The sequence below is a fragment of the Pseudorasbora parva genome, chromosome 15 (assembly GCF_024679245.1).
Source record: "Pseudorasbora parva isolate DD20220531a chromosome 15, ASM2467924v1, whole genome shotgun sequence".
Taxonomy (NCBI): domain Eukaryota; kingdom Metazoa; phylum Chordata; class Actinopteri; order Cypriniformes; family Gobionidae; genus Pseudorasbora; species Pseudorasbora parva.
In genome coordinates this window covers 9,451,278-9,473,744 of record NC_090186.1, presented here as the reverse complement: position 1 = coordinate 9,473,744, position 22,467 = coordinate 9,451,278, and the positions used below count along the sequence as shown (strand labels likewise).

Sequence of the window (22,467 nt, the reverse complement as noted above, 5' to 3'; positions counted from 1 at the left end):
TTTTGGTACCGTGACAACACTATGTTAAACAAATGGCTTGTTATTTGTTAAATATCTTTGCAGAATATATTCATGAAATGTGAAGGCAAATATTGTACAAAGTAAACGTATCTTTAACATCTTAAATACTCAGAAATAATATAAAATAAGAAAAATGCTAAATATCTCTTAGCCAAAAAGTATTAACAATAAATAACACCAGTAGTACGTTATTATTTACAGCAAATGCTTTGTTAAAATAGGAAATAAAAGCATTTTTTCGCCTGTCGCCATCATGCAAACATGAAATATCAAACATACAGTAGAAGTTATTTGCAGGTTTTTGCATTCCATTGAGCTATTTTTCATATTGTCTTTATGTTTGGTGGACGTTGTTTGACGCTCTCACCCATGAAACTATATATATGTATATATATATATATATATATATATATATATATATATATATATATATATATATATATATATATATATATATAGTAAAACATTTTGTGCACAAACTTTATTAACATTATAAGTGAACCTCAAGTAACATTTTAAAATAAAATAAAAATCAATGTCATGCCCCTTTAAAAATTTTAATCGCTTGACAGCACAGCAATTACCAGAAGAACATGGTTTTATAAGAAAGGCAAAGGGAGAGATGGTAAAAACAGCATCTGGTCAGTCAGCGCTCAGCCACAGTCAGTAATTAGTGAGAGACGGAAGATCAATAACTTCACGAACGCAGGAATGGATCACTGTATTGCACTGAATGAGCAAGCTAACAAATCACCTCACATCCAACAAGACATCCAACACAATACTGTGCAACTGGTGAGTGGAAATGACTTTCCCAGTGGGGTGTTCCAGACGTCTTCTCATATGTAACCAATCTAACTGTTCTTAATCCTTTTATCATTTATCATTGCCCTTGTAAAACAGAAGAATACTGTATAACAGAAATAACATTTTAAAAGGATATACTTAAGAGATAACTGATAACATGTTAACTGCAATTAAACAAAAAGTATACTGAAGTACATCTTTCTATGCTATTTCATAATTTCTTCTATTGTCTTTGAAATATGGTCATAGTTTATTTACAAAGCCTTATTTACAATGTTAAACAGTTGGATTCTCATGCTAAACATGTCCAGAATTTCGCTGGTGTGTGGTGAGCGCACTGGCGCCATTGTACTGTGGCTGCCGTCGCATCATCCAAGTGGATGCTGCACACTGGTGGTGGTTGAGGAGAGACCCCTGACATGAGTGTGAAGCGCTTTGGGTGTACAGTAGTACATTTGAAAGCGCTATATAAATGCCTCATTCATTCATTCATTCAGAATTTCAAAAAATGAGTTCTGCTCCAAATACACTCCTTCAGAAGTTTCAGAAAGTTTTTTTTTTAGCATGGCTCTGTATGGCGTCATATAACGCTGTAAGTGAAAGAAAACCTTGTTCAGCTTTCCAAATAACCCAGTGTTAAGGAAACAGTGGATACAGTTTGTTTTTCTGGAGTTCTGCCAGTGTGTTTGTTTGTTCCCGGTTATAAGTCGAAACCGCAGGCGGTTAGTGAAACTGCAACAATGCATAGTAAACTCTTATAGTTACTCAAGATTAACATGAGATTGGTAGAAACTGTGTGTGTATTATATACCCTTTAATGTAAACTAAAATATATAGTTTCACTTTAAAGTGTTCTTGCTACTGTGTAATTAATAGTTTACGTAAACTATCAATTAACAAAATGTTTTTACTATAGGGTTAGTTGCTTATAATTATGCATAATTTACTGTTATTACATGTAACCAATATAACAAAGAGAGTGTAAAATAAAGTGTTTTTTTTATTATTAATGCACCTGATGAATGTTGTAATGTTATTTCCATCAAGAGGTGCATCAATATTTGGTCCAGATCTTATATTGACAATGTAAGAGTCCAGCACTCTATAAAGTCTCCTCCAGCAAATCCCAAAGACTTTCAATGAATTTAAGGTCTGGATTCAGAGGTGCCGATTCATGTGTGAAAATGAATCTTCATTCTCCCTCCCAACTATTCCTTCACAATTTGAGCCTGATGAATCTTGATACTGTCATCCTGTAATACGGCCATGATGTGTCTTCCTGCATGGTTGTTTAAGAAATTAAAAAAGCTACACACTCCATCAATTAGGGTAGGAAGACCATAAAACAAAACATAAAAATCACTGCAATAATGGTCCAATCAGTGACTCAATTGCCAATTTGCATCCAAACAGCAACTTTCTTTTGGGCTGGGTAACTCTATTGAATAACACACCACAGTTAAAGGGTTACTTCAGTGATTAGCATATGGCTTTGTATCAGTAGAAACCCTGGAGTATATTCCAATGATCATGCTTCCCCCCCTCATATCCCTCTGAGACAAGAGATTTATGTATTTTATTTCTGGAAAAAATCCTCAGAAGACACAAATATCGTCATTTTGTGTCATCCAAATATTTTTTGGCCAGAGGCTAAAGACTACAGCCAGTAGAAGGAGCTATTTCCACATGTTTTCAACCCACGCATGGGGAGTGGGATCGAACTCAAATCGCGGACATTCATGTAAACGGAGCGGTGTGGAGCAAAGTGAGTGTTTCAACTTCTCAAATTAATTCCTATGAAAGTTAAGCTTCCAAAGGCAAGGCATGAACTTAAAACGCGGCAGACTGAACACGCGCTGTGAATGTATGCCGTGGCTGCTCTTACCTCAGCTCTCGTGACGAATGTAATCTGACTCCTGCTGCGTTTGTGCTGTGACTCTTGTTTGGCTCACACACACTTTCAACAGACACATTCAGTTTTTAATTGTAGTGTCTGTTCTATAACTGAACTAATTTTTATGGAAATGAAGGCGGTGGGAAAGTGATCCAGTAATCCAGTAGGCGGCTTTGGGCATGGCCTCGCAGGGCAACGAAGCAAATGCATTCTGGGAGTTCTTGTATTTCATCCCCATGAGAGAAAAATACATTTTCTGTATTTTCTCAGTCTAGAAGGCACCAAATTTAAAAATAATTACTAAAAATACTACATTAATGACCCAGTTTAAATACAAAGCGTAATGCTAAATCACTGAAGTAACCCTTTAACAATACAATCCAATACTTTACATCTGCTTTAGGATGTTAACACATCAAAATAAGTGTACTTTAAAGCATGACAAAAGAATATTAAAACATTTACATACATGATTTAAACTGTACTTTTAAGTAAAACTTACATTTACAAAGTGCACTTTTTGTGTTTCAAGTGTACAGGTGTGTTAAGAACCATGAATTAATACTGTACACATAAGTGGTGTTTTTATTTCATTAATATATTATCTGCAAGAAGTAAACTTTTACAATTTAAAGTGTACTACAAGTGCACATTTAAAGGTCCCATTCTTTGTGTGTTTTCGAAGCTTTGATTATGTTTACAGTGTGCAATATAACATGAGTTCATGTTTCGCGTGTAAAAAAACAGTATTTTTCACACAATTTACTTATCTGTATACCGCTGTTTCCTCTGTCCTAAAAACGGCCTGATGATTTCCTTGTTCTATGAAGTCCCTCCTTCAAAAAACACGTAACGAGTTCTGATTAGGCCAGCACTTCCCGTGCTGTGATTGGACAGCAGCTAAGCGCACGTACCGGAAAGGTCCCGTCTCTTACATAACGGATAGATACGCGCGCTCAATGTTATTGCAAAAATGTCTATATTGCCTTATCAATTTGAGCCGGAATCAGACCCGGAGAATATCGAAGAGGATCGATTACAACCTGCTCAGGAAAGACTTTTGCTGGATGTTTCAGAATGGTAAGCTGTCTATTCAGTAGTTTAAACTGTTCATTACAAACACCAACAATTGATGGTGTCTGAATGAATTACTACATTTTCGGATTAGTTTCATTTACCATCTAACGTTAGTTAACGTTAGTCAAAGCTAAACAGCGTTGCACTTTGTGTAATGAGTTACATAAACTGTTAAATGGACCAACTTAAATAATAAAATACACTTACCGGTTGTGCACCATAAACAACGCCTTCTCCAGACAAAGAGGGAACTGCGTCATCTTTTAAGAATAATCTTTCTGCGAATCCGGCATTTAACTGATTGAGATTGAGGAAGCAGTCCTCAGCAAAATGTGCTGCACATAGTTTTAAATTGTGATTATAATTTTCCGGAACCGAGTTAACCATAAACTGTAGCCATTGATCATCATTGTACATCGTCCGTGGGAAGGCCAAACAAAGGTGATTTGACCCCAGGATGAAAATAACAGCGTTTCAATGGCATGGCGACAAACACACTCTACAAAAACAACGCTTCCTATTCTCTACCTGCGAGAGCAAAAGGACAACGCCCACGAATTTGCGTATTCTTGTGGGCGGAGGGATCGTCAACAAACGGTTTTAGTTGCGTCATTACAGCAGGAAGTGCAGATGTGTAGTCCAAACCGACCGTTCGCTGTAGGCTTTGAAAGGGAACTTCTGTTAAATAAAATATCTCGCTTGGCATTGAACTTTGAGCTTTATTATTTTACAGGTATTATTTATGCTCTAACAGCAACATTACACACTAACTAAAGTTTGAAAGATGGAATCGCGAAGAACAGGACCGTTAATACAATTACGTTTTGGATTCTCCAAAGGATTCTCTGTGCCTTTTTGAAAAATCATTACATTATAATGTTACAAGATACTTTAGTTCTGAGGATTTTATTGCACATGAGAATTACACATGAAGGCAACATGCAAAGTAAAATTAACAATCTTCTCATATGGTGCTCATATTTGCTGTGGGGTTGTTAACAGATGCTCCTGCTGTTTGTTGATGCTGAGAATGCACAGACACTTGCTGACTTTAATGCCATTTTACGAGATGTGATTCTATTAGACATAGATCTGTTTCCTCTGATATTGTTTGCTTCGCTGAAGGCAAATGTCTCCCCTGTGCTGACAGTAGCAGTCCCTTACAACAGAAGATGCTCAAAGATAGCTCAAAATGAGCCACAGAGGGTTATTATGGGTACTGCAGACTTCTATGAGATGGAGAAACTATCATAACGGTGTACTAGGAACACAAAAACCTTTACAAAGCCCCTGTGTGTGACCATTACTGCTGACTGAACTATACTGCATTAGCGCTCTGGTCACTGCCAAAGAAAGGACAAGGTTTATCTGTAGATTCGGGACCCGTGAGTCAGTATTCACATGACACTGTGGCCCTAAGGAGCCCTGATACACAGAGCATAAGTTTCCTTACTCAGCACACACCATAACTCTTATACAGACAGTATTAAAATAGCTTGGATTCTTCTGAACTACAGTCACGTATGTGTCTTACACCATACTCGAGAGAGTACACGAGGTAAAGAGCGGGAGATGTGGACCAGATAATTTGTTATGTAATGTATGTTTTATTAATCAGTTCAGACAGGTCTTTTAAAGGAATAGTTCACGCAAAAATGTAAATCCCCTCATGTCATTCCCAACCCATTTGATGTTACTTTTTTCTGTAGAAAACAAAAGGATAATGATTGAAAAACAGAGCACTTTTACAAACAACACTATTTTACAGTGAGCAAAAATGACTCGAGAACTGGATCAGTGAATAAATCATTCTTTAGATCTGCTACTTTTCAAAAGAACTGATTCTGATTCAAAATTCTGATTCATTTAGCAGTGTTGATATCTTTAACAAACTATTAAAAATTTAAAGCTACACTATGTAAATTTCCGTCCACTAGAGGGCGCAAAACAAAGGTAGAGTTAGATGATGCCAAGTTTGATCTTGGGACAGTGGAAAAGAATCGGGATTGGACTCGGGCAGAAATCATGTTCATGAATGCGATTATTAACGTTACTGTAGTATGAAGCAGAGCAGGGCCGAGTGTTGGAGCCATTGTTAGGCAAACACACGCCTTGCGAGCAGCGGGACTTTTATTATGACGGGACACAGTCGCGGTGCCATTTCGGCTTTTCCGGTCATGAGTATGAGGTAACACAGCTCTGTTTATCATATTAGATACATTTGAGTGTGTTTAAAATTATGTTAAGAGTAAAGGTAAGAGTAAAGCATTTCTGCAGAATAAAACCGGAAACCGAGGGTAACGCAGATATGACGCCATTGACAAGTGACATCCCGGCTTCTTGGTTAAAATAGCAATTTTCTCACAATTTAAAAATAGTTGGAAACATTTGGGATATTGTAAGAACTCAGCTGAACAAAATATATAACACTGGCCTGGTGGTTTTTAGATATTTTACTGCTAAAATCCTGCATACTGCAACTTTAAATAAAGTTTAAATAAATTACAAATGGCAAAACATGCTGGCAAAATGAGTTGTAATGTGCGAAATAAGTTATTGTTCAAACCTTTAAAATGACATATAATTTGACAAAATATGACTGAGCTACATTTATTTGAATCAATAGTCAGCAAAGTAAATTTTGAGAATAAAAAACTCTCACCCACACCTTAAAATCCCTGGTAATAACACCAAATTTGGTAGAAATCAAGTCAGCACCAAATATCTATAGGAAAAATATATATTAACCTTTTTTTTCCATTAACATTAATTAAACAGACAGCCTATATATTAAGAACTACTGTGTCGGTAAACCAAACAACCAAACATTCACTTAAGACCTAACAGATAATGTGGGCATGAATACTGGCCAAGACTGATATTTTAAAATACTGTAATTCTGTGTATATCGGGATCGCGCGCTGTCTGAGTGCTGTCTGAGTGCCACCTGTCGGATCTGTCAGTCAGCGCGAGAGAGATCGTTTTCATTGACAAAGGAAAGGTAATCCTCGTGAAAATGTACAAAAAAGGACAAATTTAGTTTTTTTTTTTTTTTTTTGCTATTTGGAGCAATGGGGTTGCTAGACGAGGACTTAATGAACACATTTTTGAGAAAACCTCAAAATCGACATTTTGAATTTGTTTAGAAATTGTCCCGTGCTTATGCTTAAAAAATAAGCATTTAAAAATAAGTATATTTAAAAGAAATACTGACTAAATTACAAACTAAAATTGACATTAAAATATCGAAATAAAAGCTCATTCAACATAATAAATATTATAACAGTATACAAATCTAAAATAAATAAATACAACTAAAAACTAAATAAAACTAAAATAATCATTCAGAAACAGAATCAAAATTCCTGATTGATTGATTCATAATCACAACTCACTGCCCAAATAACTGACAGATATTCTCCAGATATGCAGTGAATATATTCACTTAAATGCTGTGTGTTCAACATAATAAATGTTATATGGGTTTGGAAGAACATGAGTAATTTTGACAGAGTTTTCTTTGTTTGATGAACTCTCTCTCTCTCTCTCTCTCTCTCTCTCTCTCTCTCTCTCTCTCTCTCTCTCTCTCTCTCTCCATACACAACCTTAGCAAGCCTAGAAGCACAGGATTTACATTTAAAACAAGAAGAACAAAGCAAATGTATACAACAAAGGAGAAGAACAAGAGCCTAAACTGTAGCTCAATTTCACTTAAACAAAAAGGATCAGCACAGCTGGCTTTAACATGGTGATTAGTCTAATGGTAATTTCACGGATCTAATATAAATCCAGTCCCATTCATACCATGCATTAAAACATTTACTCTCCACGACCGCACAAAAAGTACATCCACACATCTGTGATTAGCACAAATATGACTCTGCGAACAGGCAATTAAACTCAGTTTGTGTAAATCCGCCGGTCTTTATGAATTCATATGGTTCATTAACATGCAAAATGTCTGCTTCATCATAATTTAGTATAAGCTGGATTTGGCTAATGTAGTGCAACAGAATACAACGCAATGCACCATATTGTAGCACTGTGAGATAAATCCACAAACAACACAAGACTTTCTCCCCATCTGCTGTCATTTGTGTTCGCAGAGAGAAGTATGACAGAAACTCAGGCGGTGCAGAACAACCAGGCAATAATCCAACAGCAAGCCCTGCGCCGCTACTACATCAGGACATGATCAGCACTGCGCCCCACTGACGCTAAATCTGATTAGAAGCTAGAGTCTGACAATTAACTAATTAAAAATATAATTAAAAAAACTAATACGAGCCTATAAAAAATCTAATAAACAGTTATAAATAAAGAGCAAAGAAAACAAAGTACAATAGAACAGACACAAATGAAATAGACCTGAAAACTTCAATTAATAGAAATACTACAAAATGTTTTTTTTTAATGCAGTCGATGACTTTACTATCTTTCTGGCCCTTGAAATTGTTCATTAAATTGCTGTCTATGGAGGGGTCAGAGAGCTCTCGGATTTCATCAAAAATATCTTAATTTGTGTTCTGAAGATGAACGAAGGGTTTGGAATGACATGAGGATGAGTCATTTATGACAGAATTTTCATTTTTTGGTGAACTAACAATTTGGATGATGTCAATTTAAAGGGACGGTTCACCCAAAAATGAAAATTCTGTCCTCATTTACTCACCCTCAAGTTGTTCCAAACCTCTTAGAATTTCTTTCTTCTGTTGAACACAAAAGAAAACATATTTTGAAGAAGGTTTGTAACAAAGCAGATAGAGCATTAATTGACTACCATAGTATTTTCCCCCTACATGGTAGTCAATGGTTGCTCTATCTGCTCTATCCTTCACAGAGTCCACAGCTTTTAGTACACTAGAGAAACTAACTCTTTAGCTAAATACTAATATTAATTACTAGTCTATTTATTAATTATATTCTACTTAACCTGATAGTAATGTCTTGTTTATTTAATGTATGTTTAAATAAATCTGTCATGATTTGAGAGCCATGTATAAATGATTATATTTAAACAATGAATTGGAGAAAAAAATAATAATTATAATTAGATTTAGAAGTTAATGCAAAAACTGCCTTATGTGAAGCGTATGGGCGTTGATTATTATATCTAAAAAGAAATAACTAAATTGAGGCTAATAGTTAGGCTCTGTTGTTAGCCTTTAATATTACAGTAGGCTAATGTGTAAGTAAGGACTCCTTATATTTACAGCATTATCTTTGAGAAACTTTTAGTTATAATTGAATTAATTTAAGGACAGACATTTTTTCAGTAAACCACTGTTGAATAAAAATAAATAAAAAGGAAATTTGTAAAACTGCTGTATGCTGAGCAGCGGCTTCATATCGAGCGTCTCTCAGAGCGTGCACGCATACATATACTGACATTAATTTTCAAAATCGTATATTGTCTGAGTGGGTACTACATTTGAATTTTAACTTTGCAACAATAAAAAAATATATATGTTTTGAATTTAAAACATAAGATGGTACCCAGATTTGAAAACAATAAGATTTCCCCTCTACTGTTAATGAAATGTTGGTAGGGTACATGGTTTTCACTATGAGATGGATAGCCTAATTGTTATAATTCAGATGGGCTACAGGTTATTTTTATGGTATGCCAAAAAAGTGTTACATTTTTATAAGTATTTACCATATTTTAAATACAAAAAAATTAATATAACAAATATGCAGTGTCGAGTGTCGTCTAGGAACGCGAAGTCTAGGAACGCGAGTGTCGTCTAGGAACTCTCAATACCCTTCTGAGCTGTATTACTCACAATCTGGACGGGCCAATCACATCGTGTATAGAGTCGGCGGGCGGGGCCATAATGACGACGGCCGAGTTGCGTTTGCGTGTTTCTAGTAAACACAGAAACTGGCGCACGGCGGCGGTCTTTCGAATCAGCTTTGACCGCGACTCTGGAAGACTTGGAGTTAAGCTTTTCTCTGAGAAAAGAACAAGAACGGCACTGAAGTCATTCTTAAAAAGGGAAGATGTGTTCGGAGTTTAGCCGACCGGATACGGTGAATGTTTAATCTATCAACAAGCTCTGTTTCATCTTCTTTGCTCTGGTTGGTGTAGCGTTATCCTATCGCGTGCAGAGGGAGTTTGAAAGACAACCGTTTATCCCGCCCCTCGGATTGAGCTGTCAGTGGTGAGTTTCCAGACCAAACATCTTGATGTGGGTCTGGCTTGTCAGGCTAGATTGTTGTCTGTGCGCTTTTCATTTAAATTACGTAAAATAATTACGTGTCCCAAAGATTGTCTACATCCTCATGTTTGGAGTATTGCCATTGGCTTCTTCTTTGGATTATATTTGTGTTTGTGTGTTCATGGAATAAAGACTGCTTGCTAAAAAGATCCTCAGTTCTCCTCTTCCCTGCATTCCCGTGACTATATCATCCCAGTGATCCATCATAGTTCAATCGGTTTGAATAAATGGATGGATGTTTATTTTTTAATGTCAATTTATTTTGTTGGATTAAATTTATCTTGTAAGGATGTTTAGATATTTTTAAAAAACACTTATTAAGAAATAAATTTTTGCAGTGATGTTTTGGAAAAGGCTGACTCATAGTTGTCTCTGCATATTAAACTAGGATATAAGGTACAATTTTAGCATCAAACAAATTACACACTGTAATCCAACAGCCATTTAATTTGTCAGATATATTGAACAATATGTCTCTTCCTTAACTACATATTTAGCAGCATTCCCCGCTGACTCACTCCTGGCTGCCTACCACACTGCCTACCATTTCAGCCAAAAGCTACTAGTCACCGCTTGGTTTACTGTAGCTCATGTTTTCTGCTAGACCTGTGGCTCTCTGAAGGATTGCTGATGGAACTGCTCAATAACTAAAAAGCTGACCTGCGCTGCTACAGTACTTCCTTGGAGAACTCTGAAGATGACGGCAAGGGATCAGGCGACGAAGTGCAAAGTGCAGCGTTACAGTCCGAGGAGGTTTAAAGCCTGCACAAGCTTATTCATTTATGATCAAATGTAACAGCTTAGAGAGAGTAGTTTCAGGAAATATTTTCAAAGATGTATCTCAGGTCTTATTAGGACATGATGCGAATGTTTTTCTAAACAGAAATCCTGCAAGGGCAGAAAATTGTTTTATATCAAATGATGTGATGTTTTATGATACATATCAATGTGTATGCGATGCTTTGAAATAGCACTTAAAGTTTGCTGGCATGCCCTGATTGGTTAGAATATAATAAGCACTCCGCTGCAGGGCTCGACAGTTCAAGCATTTCATTACTAAAAATAAATGTGTGCGAACTCGGTGTTTACTTTATATTGTTATATGTTGTATACAGTTGTAAGAATGCATATTTTATCTCCCTCTTCAGAATTTGAATGAGTATCCTGCAATAATACACCATAAACATTTCAAAATAAGAGTCACGTGTATTCCGTTTGTTTATTAAATAAAAGTACCAGAGCGTGTCCAATCTCCCTGTTGGTAGTACTGTATGTAATTTAATTTAATTTAATTTAAATTAAACTATTCTAGTGTCTGTCTAGGATACCCTACCACATGAAGGAAAGACTATGATTATTTGACCCAAATTATTACATTTATAGATTTTACAAGTATCAGTTATTATAGTTAACAAAAACTAAAACCATTTTAAAAAATGTTAACTGACAAAATAAAATATGAAAAAACTCTCTTTTCTTATTTTCATTTAGTTACATTAACCTGATATACCAAACTAAAACTGAAATAAAAAGTAATAAAAACTAGACAGACATTTACAAAAATAACAAAAACAAACAAAAATTACAAAACAACAAAATTACTAAAAAAAAATTAAATGAAAGCAGAATTAAATTGAATTGAAAATATGTGTGTTTTTAATAAATATATAAATGCAGAAATAGTTCATTGTGCCCCTAAAGTTTCTAAATGCGTTCCTACATTTTTCAACTTTTCAACAACTTTTCACAGGTAAAAAAAAGTAAACAAGCTGACACTTAAGTGTATTCCCTACTGCGATGATCAGCTTAAACCATACGGGGTTCACTGATATTACATCGATATCAAAACTCATATAAAATTTGTGTATTTTAAGTTTATTTGATCATAATGTATATGCCATGTACTATTAAATATACAATATTGAGCGTCAACCAAAACATCTCCAAAATCGACCAATTACCGGTACTGCACCTGATATATCACGCATTCCTAATGTCCGTGCATTAACCAATCATCTGAAGCTCAAGCTGTCTAGTAAAGCATCCATGAAGCAAGGAAACCATTTAGTGATACTTACAGCCCACCATCATCATGGCCACAGAGAAGATCTTCTCCCCGTCCGTAGTTGGTGCGATGTTCCCAAAGCCAATGGTGGTGAGACTTGTCATGGTGAAATAGAGAGATGATATGTAGAGCGTGTGCTTATTGGGACCACCCTCCCACTGGCCAGAGCCGCTGGCATTGTAGCGGTACGGCATGCCAATGCTCATAGCTAACTGATAAAGCCAGCTGTCCGTCTTGATGCTGTTGGTGGCCTCATCGATGACCTCGTAATCACCAATGCTGTACCAGATGCAGGCCAGCCAATGTGCAACCAGGCCAAAGACACACACCAGTAAAACTAATACAGCAGCACCGTATTCCAGATAGTGGTCCAGTTTGCGTGCCACTCGACCCAGGCGGAGTAATCGCACCACTTTCAATGAGCTGAACAAGCTGCTGAGACCCTGGCAAAGAAAAAGAGAGATGAGCATGTTAAAACTAGCTGGTCTACAGATAGAAGAAAATCTAAGACTGAGAAGATCTGCCATGAATAATTGCAAGTGTGCACATCTTAATCATAATTTAATATAATCAAAAATGTTTAACAAATCGTCACCTTGGAATTATAAAGTTTTTACAGACAAGCGTTATAAGCTATGCAAACTTCAAAACTGTTGAAGCTCATTTCAAAATCTGATTAGAATGTAGATATAACATTATAATTCAAGGTGAATAAATATTCATTCATAAATATTATGTATTTTAGTGGGTATATATGGATCTGCAGGTTCCCTTTGCTTTTCTGTTTTCTGTTTTATAAATGAACATATTATTTTAATAAATTATAATTATATTTTAACAACTGTTTTAATGTTTTATAAAAAAAATAAGAAGAAAAGATTATTCCAAACTAGTAAATTTTTAAGAAATATATCATTTTAATAATTTTTTATTTATTTCATGATATCAGGGTCAGGATATCAAGTTTATTTTTAACTTAATGCCTCTATAAAAAAAGAAGAAAAAAAAGAGGTTTATTTAGAAATGATTTATGTTCTTTTTAGAAGAGTTGTATTCAAGTATGTTGCAAAATCTATTTATGTATATTTAAAAAAATTAAAGTACAATTAACCTAGGGGTAATTAACACATAGTTATCGAGTAGATCATTCTCTGGGATGCGTTTTCATGAAAATCAAATGTAAAAAGTTTTATCTCTAAAAACAGATTAGCTTATGAAGCTTGTCTATGGGACACAGGGTAAGTGAAATTGAATCCCTAGTTAATACCACTAACAAGGCTAAAAATAGCCTCACACTAACACGGTAGCATAATGAGGCCCTACATGCAAACCGAAGCATTGAGAACTTAAGTGTACAAACAGTTTAATAAGAAGATACTTAATAAAGACAGTCCATTACGCGTTTACGGACAGGCGCCATCTTGGAAAACAGTCTCGACGAGTCGAGCCATGAGACCTGTTCTAAGTGAGCTGGTCGATAGGAATTAAGTTTGTGAAATCTAATTACATGGACATTTTTATTTTTATTTATTTATTTTTTCTGTTGCGTTGAGTGCTTTCTTCTGGAAACAACGGACCATATGAGATTCCAAGTCACAGTTCATCACTTATCACAGCGCTCGTGACTCGACTCGTCAAGGCTTTTTTTCCTGTCTGTATACGCGTAATGGACTGTCTTTATAAAGTATCTTCTTATTAAACTGTTTGTACACTTAAGTTCTAAATGCTTTGGTTTGCATGTAGTGACCCTCATTATGCTACCGTGTTAGTGTGAGGCATTTTAAGCCTTGTTAGTGGTATTAACTAGCGATTTAATTTCACTACCCTGTGCCCCATAGGCGATCGTTATAGGGAAATCTGTTTTTAGAGCTAAAACTCTTTACATTCAATTTTCATGAAAACGAATCCCAGAGAACGATCTACTCGATAACCATGTGTTAATTACCACTAGGTTCATTTTTCACCGGAGTTGTACTTTAAAGCTGCACTATGTACTTTTTCCGTCCTCTAGAGGGCGTCTATTCAAAACAAAGGTGTAGTTTGATGATATCGAGTTTGAGCTCAGAATATTGGGACATGTGGTCTTCACCTCACAGCCGGTGGAAAAGAATCAGGATAGGACTCGGATAGAAATTAAGTACATGGATGCGGTTATTAACATTACTGTAGTATGAAGCAGAGCAGGGCCGAGTGTTGACAAGCTGAGCAAGACCACTGGAGCGATTATTAAGCAAACACACGGCTCGCGAGCAGTGGGACTTTTATTATGACGGGACACAGTTGTTGGCGCAATTTCCACTTTTAATTTGTGCCTGCCGCTGCATTATAACTGTTTTAGTTTACCTTTGTTCTTTTCTTTGGTTATCATCATTTTATTATTTTTAATTCTCTTTACATTGTATTCTTTTTCTTATGCATTTTTTTATCCCTATTTGAATTCCTTTCTATGTAAAGCACTTTGAATTGCCATTGTGTATGAAATGTGCTATATAAATAAACTTGCCTTGCCTTGCATTACGCCGCGAATGATAGGGCCCGTTGACTGAAAGTCAGCTGTTTATTATATTAGATACATTTGAGTGTTTTTAAAATGATGTTATGATGTTACTCTGTGCGTTCGCTCAGCGGTTGCTGTGACACTTGTTCACACTGCTAAGAGTAAAGCGTTTCTGCCAAATAAAACCGGAAACCGAGGGTAATGCAGATATGACGCAATTGACAGGCGACTCCCTCACGTCCCGGCTCCTTGGTTAAAATAGCAATTTAAATGCACCTTTAATATATCCAGACAAAAATAGAGCATTCTTGTCAAATAATATACAATGAAGAAGAAGATGATTATAAAACATGTAATAAATAACTCAGAAGGTAATCCACATGCAAGACAGTGTGCAAAGCACAGACAACAGCAGACAACTGAAAACTGAAAAGACAGCAACTTAAAGGGTTAGTTCACCCAATAACACTTCATAAAGTTATTGTAGAGCCACTGTAGTGAGATGGGCTTTGTAACGACGTCTTTAGTGCTTTTATGGGTCTTGAGAGAGGAAATGACATTGGTGTAAATGAAGGCCTTTCTGAGCCATTGGATTTCAACACAAATATCTTAATTTGTGTTCCGAAGAATAACGGAGGTCTTACGGGTGTCGAACAACATGAGGGTGAGTAATTAATGAGACAATTTTCATTTTTGGGTGAACTAACCCTTTAAATGAATGGTAAATAAGGGGGGAAACACCCATGCAGATCAAATGAATCACAAACTGATAAGTGGCAGGAAAACTAGACAAAGGAAATCTGGAAACTAATGAAAACAAACTAAAAGTCAATGGAAATTATACTAAGACCAAAATAACTTAATGTCTGTAACAATTATGAACTTCTATGCCTATTATTGCATAGGTTTGGCAGATGACATGCCTCTCTTTGTGCATCAAACATATATGACTGAAAGGAAATATGGGTTAAGAAAAACTTAAAAGACATAAATAAGCACAAATAAATATAGGCTTACATTCATAAGGTACACTTGAAAGGCTTGGTTAATACAGATCATGACTTTAAGCCAGGTGTGGATTTCAAGGTGAGATCGTCCATGTTCACTTGAACATAAATAATTCCAGGTTGATGGGTGCCATATAGCTCCAGAGACTTGCTCTTTGAGCCTATAGCCACTTTGATCTGACACCTTTCATGTCAGAGGAGGAGGACAGGATGGATAGCATGGATAGCTGAGGTTCCTTTACTGATCCTACAACTCCACACATCACATCCAAAGAGAGTCTTAGATCTCATGAGGGAACTAAGTTGTTTTATTGATCAGGCAAATTCTTTTAAGCTTATGAAAGATAACAGCTAATAGTTTGGATGCATGCTGTCTAGTCTGTGTCATTAAAGGGTGAAAAAAATATAGTCTTTTTGGCACTGAAAGCAAAATAAAGAGGATGCTTTCACTCAGCTACGCCCACACTTGCACTGTATCCCTTTAAACAAAAGCTTAAACATTGCTTGTCAACTTCAGGCCAATGCAGATTATAGGTCTTTACAGAAGAAAATGCCTACTCTGATTAACATATATTTATTAAAGTTTTCTTAAATGTACACAAATACAGCATTAACTCATTGATAGGCCTACACAGAATATGGAGCAATTATCTGCAAGGAATGCGTGGGAAGATCTAGACTAAATGTGGGGTTAAACAGTTGAAAGTGCTACAATAATAAAAGGCCCCTTAAGTGCACTGTGACAAAGGTTTAATCACTGGAGTTTGCTTGCTAGTAGGTGTTTCTATACAAATGCAATATCAAAGTGAATCAGGAATCTGATCACATGACACAACTGCGCTCTCACTGGGTATAGCTGCAGCACTTTTTGCTAATTTGTTTAGCATAACTAGTGGTCACAGTCACTCCTATTGAAAATAAAATACCTTTTTCAGTGTAGCTGAAAGTTAGGATCAAACAAATATTCAATACAGTAGTTTTTATAATTGTTTAGATCATTAAATTAAGGCATAATTAGATTTATTTCAATCATGGCAACTAAAATTAATATATATTAAAATAGTTTTAGCAGGTTAATGAAAATGGAATTGTTAATGTATTTGGCCTTGGCGGACTAGATCTATGGAAGCCTGCCACTAAATAAAAAAATAAAAAGAGTAATTGTGACTTTTTATCTCAGATTTCGGACTTTTTTTTGCATAAAGTTACAATTCTGACTGAGAAAAAAAGTCTGAATTGTGACTTTATATCACGCAATTGCGAGTTTATATCTCAGAATTCTGACTTTATAACTCGCAATTGTGAGGAAAGCAAATTCAAGCTTCGCCTTTCGCGTTTTAACACTCAATGGCACCGTGTCGAATGTGAAGAGGGGGATTGCCATGTTAATCTTGGACTAAATCGGCCACCGTAGGAATCAAAACAAAATCCGAATTGAGAGGAACAGAAACTATTATTCCTTTGATGCTCATATACCTTTTCACCGCTAAATGGGGGAAATATCACACAGTGTAGCTTTAATTTAGTGGCGGAAATGGGCTTCCATAGCTACGTTTCTGCTGCTGGAAAGCAAGTATGAACTTGCTACTAGGGTTGTCAAGGTACCAAATTTTCAGTAATCAGTATCAATACCAGTAACAAATTGCAGTTCTCTGTACCAATTTAGGAACCACAGCAAAAACTGTTGAATTAAGTACTTTAAAATGTAGTCCCATTTTGTGCTGTGTAATTGCGTTCACGCGCTCAACAGATATCATTGTGTAACTAGAAACCATTGCCGCTCAGAGAGCGCATAAACATGAACTAGAGCATTTGAAAGCAGCCTCTATCAGTGGGTACTGAACATTCCCTCGACTCAGAGCTACCGGTACTGCAGAAATGCTGGTAGAGTCAATTCTTTTTTTTTTAAGTACCAACTAGTACCAGTACTACAGGTACATTTGACAACCCTAAGCCGTATTTCCACCACAGAAAGTTTCCCCAGGAACTAGGGACTTTGGGGCGGTACTAGTTGTGTTCCCCACTCAGAAAGTAACTTTACATACTTTTAGTATGAGGCCATACTTTTTCAAAGGTCAGGAACTTTTGGGAATGGGACTTGCGCTTATGCTGTTTGGTTGAGTTCAAGGAGCATTTGGATTGGTTAACTCCATGCAGCATTTTATTTCAACCGCCATTTTTAAAAATGGTCCATGCAGTAAGATTTGTTTGATATTTAAATCAACAATAGAGTTTAAAAAATACAGATGGACCGACAAGGTTCAGGTTTTATTAAGCTCATATGAGAAGGACAAAATCCTTCAGGAACTGGAAAGCAGGGTTTTTCCTCGGTCAAAAAAGGTCTTCTGTGATGGCTGACAGACATTGTCATCCCCCCAGACACAGAGTAAAAAGTACCCTACCCATGTGATTTGAGAGCCCAATACTGACAACACACTTGAAATAAATGCAAAGAAACAATTTGTGATTTTTGCTCATCTTATTTTGATATTTCATATTATGTATGATCTTTTATCTTGATATTCATTTATTTTGTTACTCATTGTTTACTGATAATTATTTTTGTATGTAATCATATTAATATTAAAAAGTAGCATTAAAATGTTTATTTTAATAAATAGTCTCATTTTCTACCATATACAGTTGAATAAAATAAGCAGCTAGTGAACAACAACTGGCTGTGTCCTAGTTTCACCTCACTCTAGTCTAAACAAAATTATTGTATAGGTTATTTACTACACATTGTCAATAAAGTCAATAAGACTAATTCTTACTAACCACTATTGCTAAATGGGGTAAGCATGAACATGTTTTTGTCTTCTAGAGGATAACTGGGAGGTTATCTGGAGGACAAAATGGAACAGCCCGTTCTCTGCAGACACTTGATGGAATTCACTTTTAGAAGCTGGCAGAGTGAACATGAGGGGGTGAGAAGTAAGTATACCTAACTGTTGCATCCTCAACAGCTTTGGACTGTTTATAAATAGTGACCATGGTGTGTACCTCACAGATTTAATTAGCATTTCCTCCACCATGCTTTATTGTTCCAGCCGTCGCATAATCAAAAGGCTAAATTTTCAAGCATGGATTCTGTTCCTGAAAGGAGTAATTTTCCCTAGACACTGACACGGAAGAAGGAAGGTAAAAATAGATGTGTTAATTCTGCAATATTGCATGAAAACCTAAGGTTTTTATGACGCTAGCAAAAAAGCTGATGCTAATTTTGCTAACAAAGTCAACTCCCCAGGCTGAGCAGCTCCTAATGGATACTTTACCAAGTAATTTATCATTTTGAGGGCCTATATCTAATTTGCAACTGTGCTTATGTAGCATTTAGTAAACCATAAAGTTTTTTTGTCTTTGTCTTTAAGGCCAAACAGATGAATAGCTGAAAGGGTGTGAATATTAGAAGGTTATGTGTGCTCATAAATGTTCAGTTAGATGTGACGACCCCAGAGATGTACCATGGGATAATGGAAGAGAAACATTAATGCCTATTGGTGAAACATGTTGTGTGTGGTTGTGCGTGTCAGGGCATGGAGAATGAAGCTTGCGTAGTCTAATTTGAATTGACTCGCATCTTAAATCACTTTAGATAAACAAACACACTAAGGGTTGCCGCATTCAAAGCAACATTAGCATAAATTAGAGAGCCATTATTGCATCTCTGTTCAACATTGAATAGGGGAGAGGTTACTGAACTGCTGTACAAATGAGAAAATGGGGCAGAAGAGCCATAAACAACACAAGAAAGGAGTGCGAACTTACAGGCAACACCGAGTCCTCCGCACGTGTGGCATTGCGTGGAGAGTGGGCTCCAGCTGGCATGTGGCCCACCGCAGAAGAGTCTGCAATGGGATCCTAAGTCAAAAAGACAGAGGCAGACGTTTCACATCACGCCAAACGGCGCTCTAGCATTCATATAATGAGCTCAGAGATGGACTTTGGGATTCAAGAGACCCATTTGCAGTTATTAGATCTGGACAGCAGCACACTGAATGTGTCAAAGTAATTAGTACGAACAGAACAGCAGCTGTAATCAAATTCAAGATGCTAAAAAAACCCACAAGCGTTATATAACAAGTGTCCTATAATTGACGTCCTAATGTACAACGTGTAGTGTGAAATGATTAAAGGAATAGTTCACTTGAGAATTCTGTCATCACTCACTCTGTCATCTTATGTTTTTTTCAAACTTGTATGACTATTTTGTGGAACAAACATTTAGAATGTGCATATTGCTCTTTTCCGTGAAAACTATGCAGTGACCAAGTATATAGGGAGTGCTAAGCCAACCCCCCATCACAATTTATATATATATATATATATATATATATATATATATATATATATATATATAGACATATAGACGCACACACACACACACACACACACATCTGATTCACTATCTTTGTGGGGACTCTCCATAGACGTAATGGTTTTTATACTGTACATTTTATCCTACTACATTGCCCCTACCCATCACAGGAAAATTCAGCATTATTACAATTTCAAAAAACATCATCCTGTATGATTTATAAGCCTTTTGAAAAGTGGGGACCACTGACTGGGCCCCTTAATGTAGGTAATCTCAGGTTTTACTATCCTTATGCAATGTAAAAAAATATTTAGAAAATAAGTTACCTGGTTGCCTTAAAATTTTGAGTTCATTGAAATAAAATTTTTGAGTTAATACAATGAACATTTTTTGAGATTCGACAATCTTTATTAAAATATTATTAAAAGATTTTGCAAGCATATTGGGTAATTTTGTTTTATTTCTGATGATGCGGTGAAATAGTGCTAAATAGTGCTATTTTATGTGGTTTAGATATAATAATTTTTTGAGTTTTTATTTATTAAACAAGTGTCCTTCATTGTATCAACTCAAATGTTTTATTTCAATAAACTCAAAAATTTAAGGCAACCAGGTTACTTACTTTTTTAAGTTAAACCAACAAAAAACAACAATAACTTTTTACAGTGTGGGGACAAATTATATGTATTAAGTATAACGGGGTTGGGTTCATCCCAGGATGTCCATCCTATTAAAAGCGGCTAGACTATAAGATAATTGTAAAAAAAATAATACATTTTTCCAAGCTAGGTGTAAACATATGCAAGCATGAATGAGAACCGTTTCTAGGGGGATGGATGCTAAGTGTGCGTGTAAAAAAAAAAAAAAAAAAAAAAAAAAACTTGAATATTCGAATCTCAAAATTTTAAATCGAATACTAACCCATCGAACGAATAATCGAATATTCTGGTCCAGCCCTAATACACAAACACATATTGTTATGTCTGGAGGCATATATAAAAAATTAATTAAAAAAAACTGGAGAGCTAATTCTTAAATGTAAGAACTTCTTAATTCTCTATTATTTTTCACACAAGAAAAGAGGTTTGGAATGAGATGAGGGTGAGTAAAATGACAGAATTTCATTTATTATATATCCCTTTAATATTTTGCAGAACAATAGCAAGTATTATACAACCCGAGAATATAACTTATAACTTATAGAAGAATGGAGAATAGCCAGTAGACAGGGACATGTGGCCCACAGGGGACACAAACACAGAACAGGCTCCAGTTCAGGAAAACATCTGACAGCTTCACATCAATCCCTATGACAGACAGCTGCACTCTTGCCAACTGCCCGTGCCTTCAAACATTTATAGCACATTTTGAAGCATTTTATTATGAGCAGATTGTTTTTGTGACATCACAACTTTTCTGTTTGCTTGCGTTTCAACAGCATTTAGGAGCATTCATTTAACTGCAAATAATTTATTGGTCAGTAATTCTGTCATAACATAGAATAAAAAATAAATAACTATTCTTATATAATAAATAATATAATATTCTGAAATTCACTGCCACATTAATGCATCACGCAGTTTTTTTTTCAGTTAGCCTAGTTTTTTTTAAGCTAGGCTAGCGGTGGGTGCGTCAGACAGAGTTATGGCAAGCACAAGAGATAAAAATAGTATATATGGACTTTTATAACTCTGGAGGATACGGTGAATAAGCTAAAGTCCCAAAAAGTTTTGTTCGAAAAAGAGTGTTCCGGTTTAAAGTGACAGCTTGACATCAGCCACTAATGCTGTCTGTCATTAATGTTAATTAAATAACAAAGGGAACAGAGAAAGTCACTCTCATTGACCTATGTGATGATTGTTTTAAATCCACTTAAATTAAAAGTTGTTTAATAAGTCTAATAAATGTTAAAAATAAATAAAAAATAACCTTCAAATACACTGTAACATACATTTTAAAGACGTTATTGATTATCATAATATAAATATTAAAGAATACATATTTATTAGATTATTAGTTATTGTGATACCAATTATTAGCTTTAGTATTGATAACTGGCACTACCAAAACCCACTTTTGTTTTCAGGGCTCAGTGGGCATCCAGCATCAACACCTGCCAGCGCAACAAGTGTCCTGTTGAGGTTGTGGTTTGTTTTAGGTTTGGGAGCCAAACAGAATTCATTGGGGGGTCAGCTGAGAAAGCTGGATGTGACATTTCAACAGCAGACATGTCAGAGACCATCAGCTTTCATAAAACACACTCTGCTGGTAAATATATACAGTATGCACAGTATATGTAAACATACACACTGGCATGTATTCACATTCAGAAGCACACACATTTATTAATGCATGGGGAACACCGTGATGTTTTACTCAACATAACTTTCTTTCCCTCCAAAAATTCCCTAATGCTTTTGAGTTTGATCAATCGAATCCTCTGTTCTTTATCCTTTTAACTCTCTATCTCAATCTGTTTCCTTCTTTATTAAAACTTAATGTAAAGCGGTCTCAGACAAATATGTAGGTCATCTCATCACACTATTAATAATACATGTGT

At 35.7% G+C, this 22,467-nt stretch overlaps 1 protein-coding gene across 3 annotated transcripts in view; it reads right to left on the bottom strand.

Moving 5' to 3' along the window:
- Positions 1-22,467, bottom strand: part of kcnh5a (potassium voltage-gated channel, subfamily H (eag-related), member 5a) — a 139,431-nt gene that overhangs the window by 68,012 nt on the left and 48,952 nt on the right. For 2 of the 3 annotated variants that reach the window (XM_067417035.1, XM_067417037.1), the window contains exons 7-8: positions 19,358-19,450; positions 12,099-12,528 (exon numbers count right to left, since the gene is read on the bottom strand). In XM_067417035.1, the coding sequence (XP_067273136.1) occupies positions 12,099-12,528; positions 19,358-19,450 (523 nt within the window). The remainder of the gene's footprint in view (positions 1-12,098; positions 12,529-19,357; positions 19,451-22,467) is intronic. The other variant, XM_067417036.1, reaches the window with a different exon arrangement.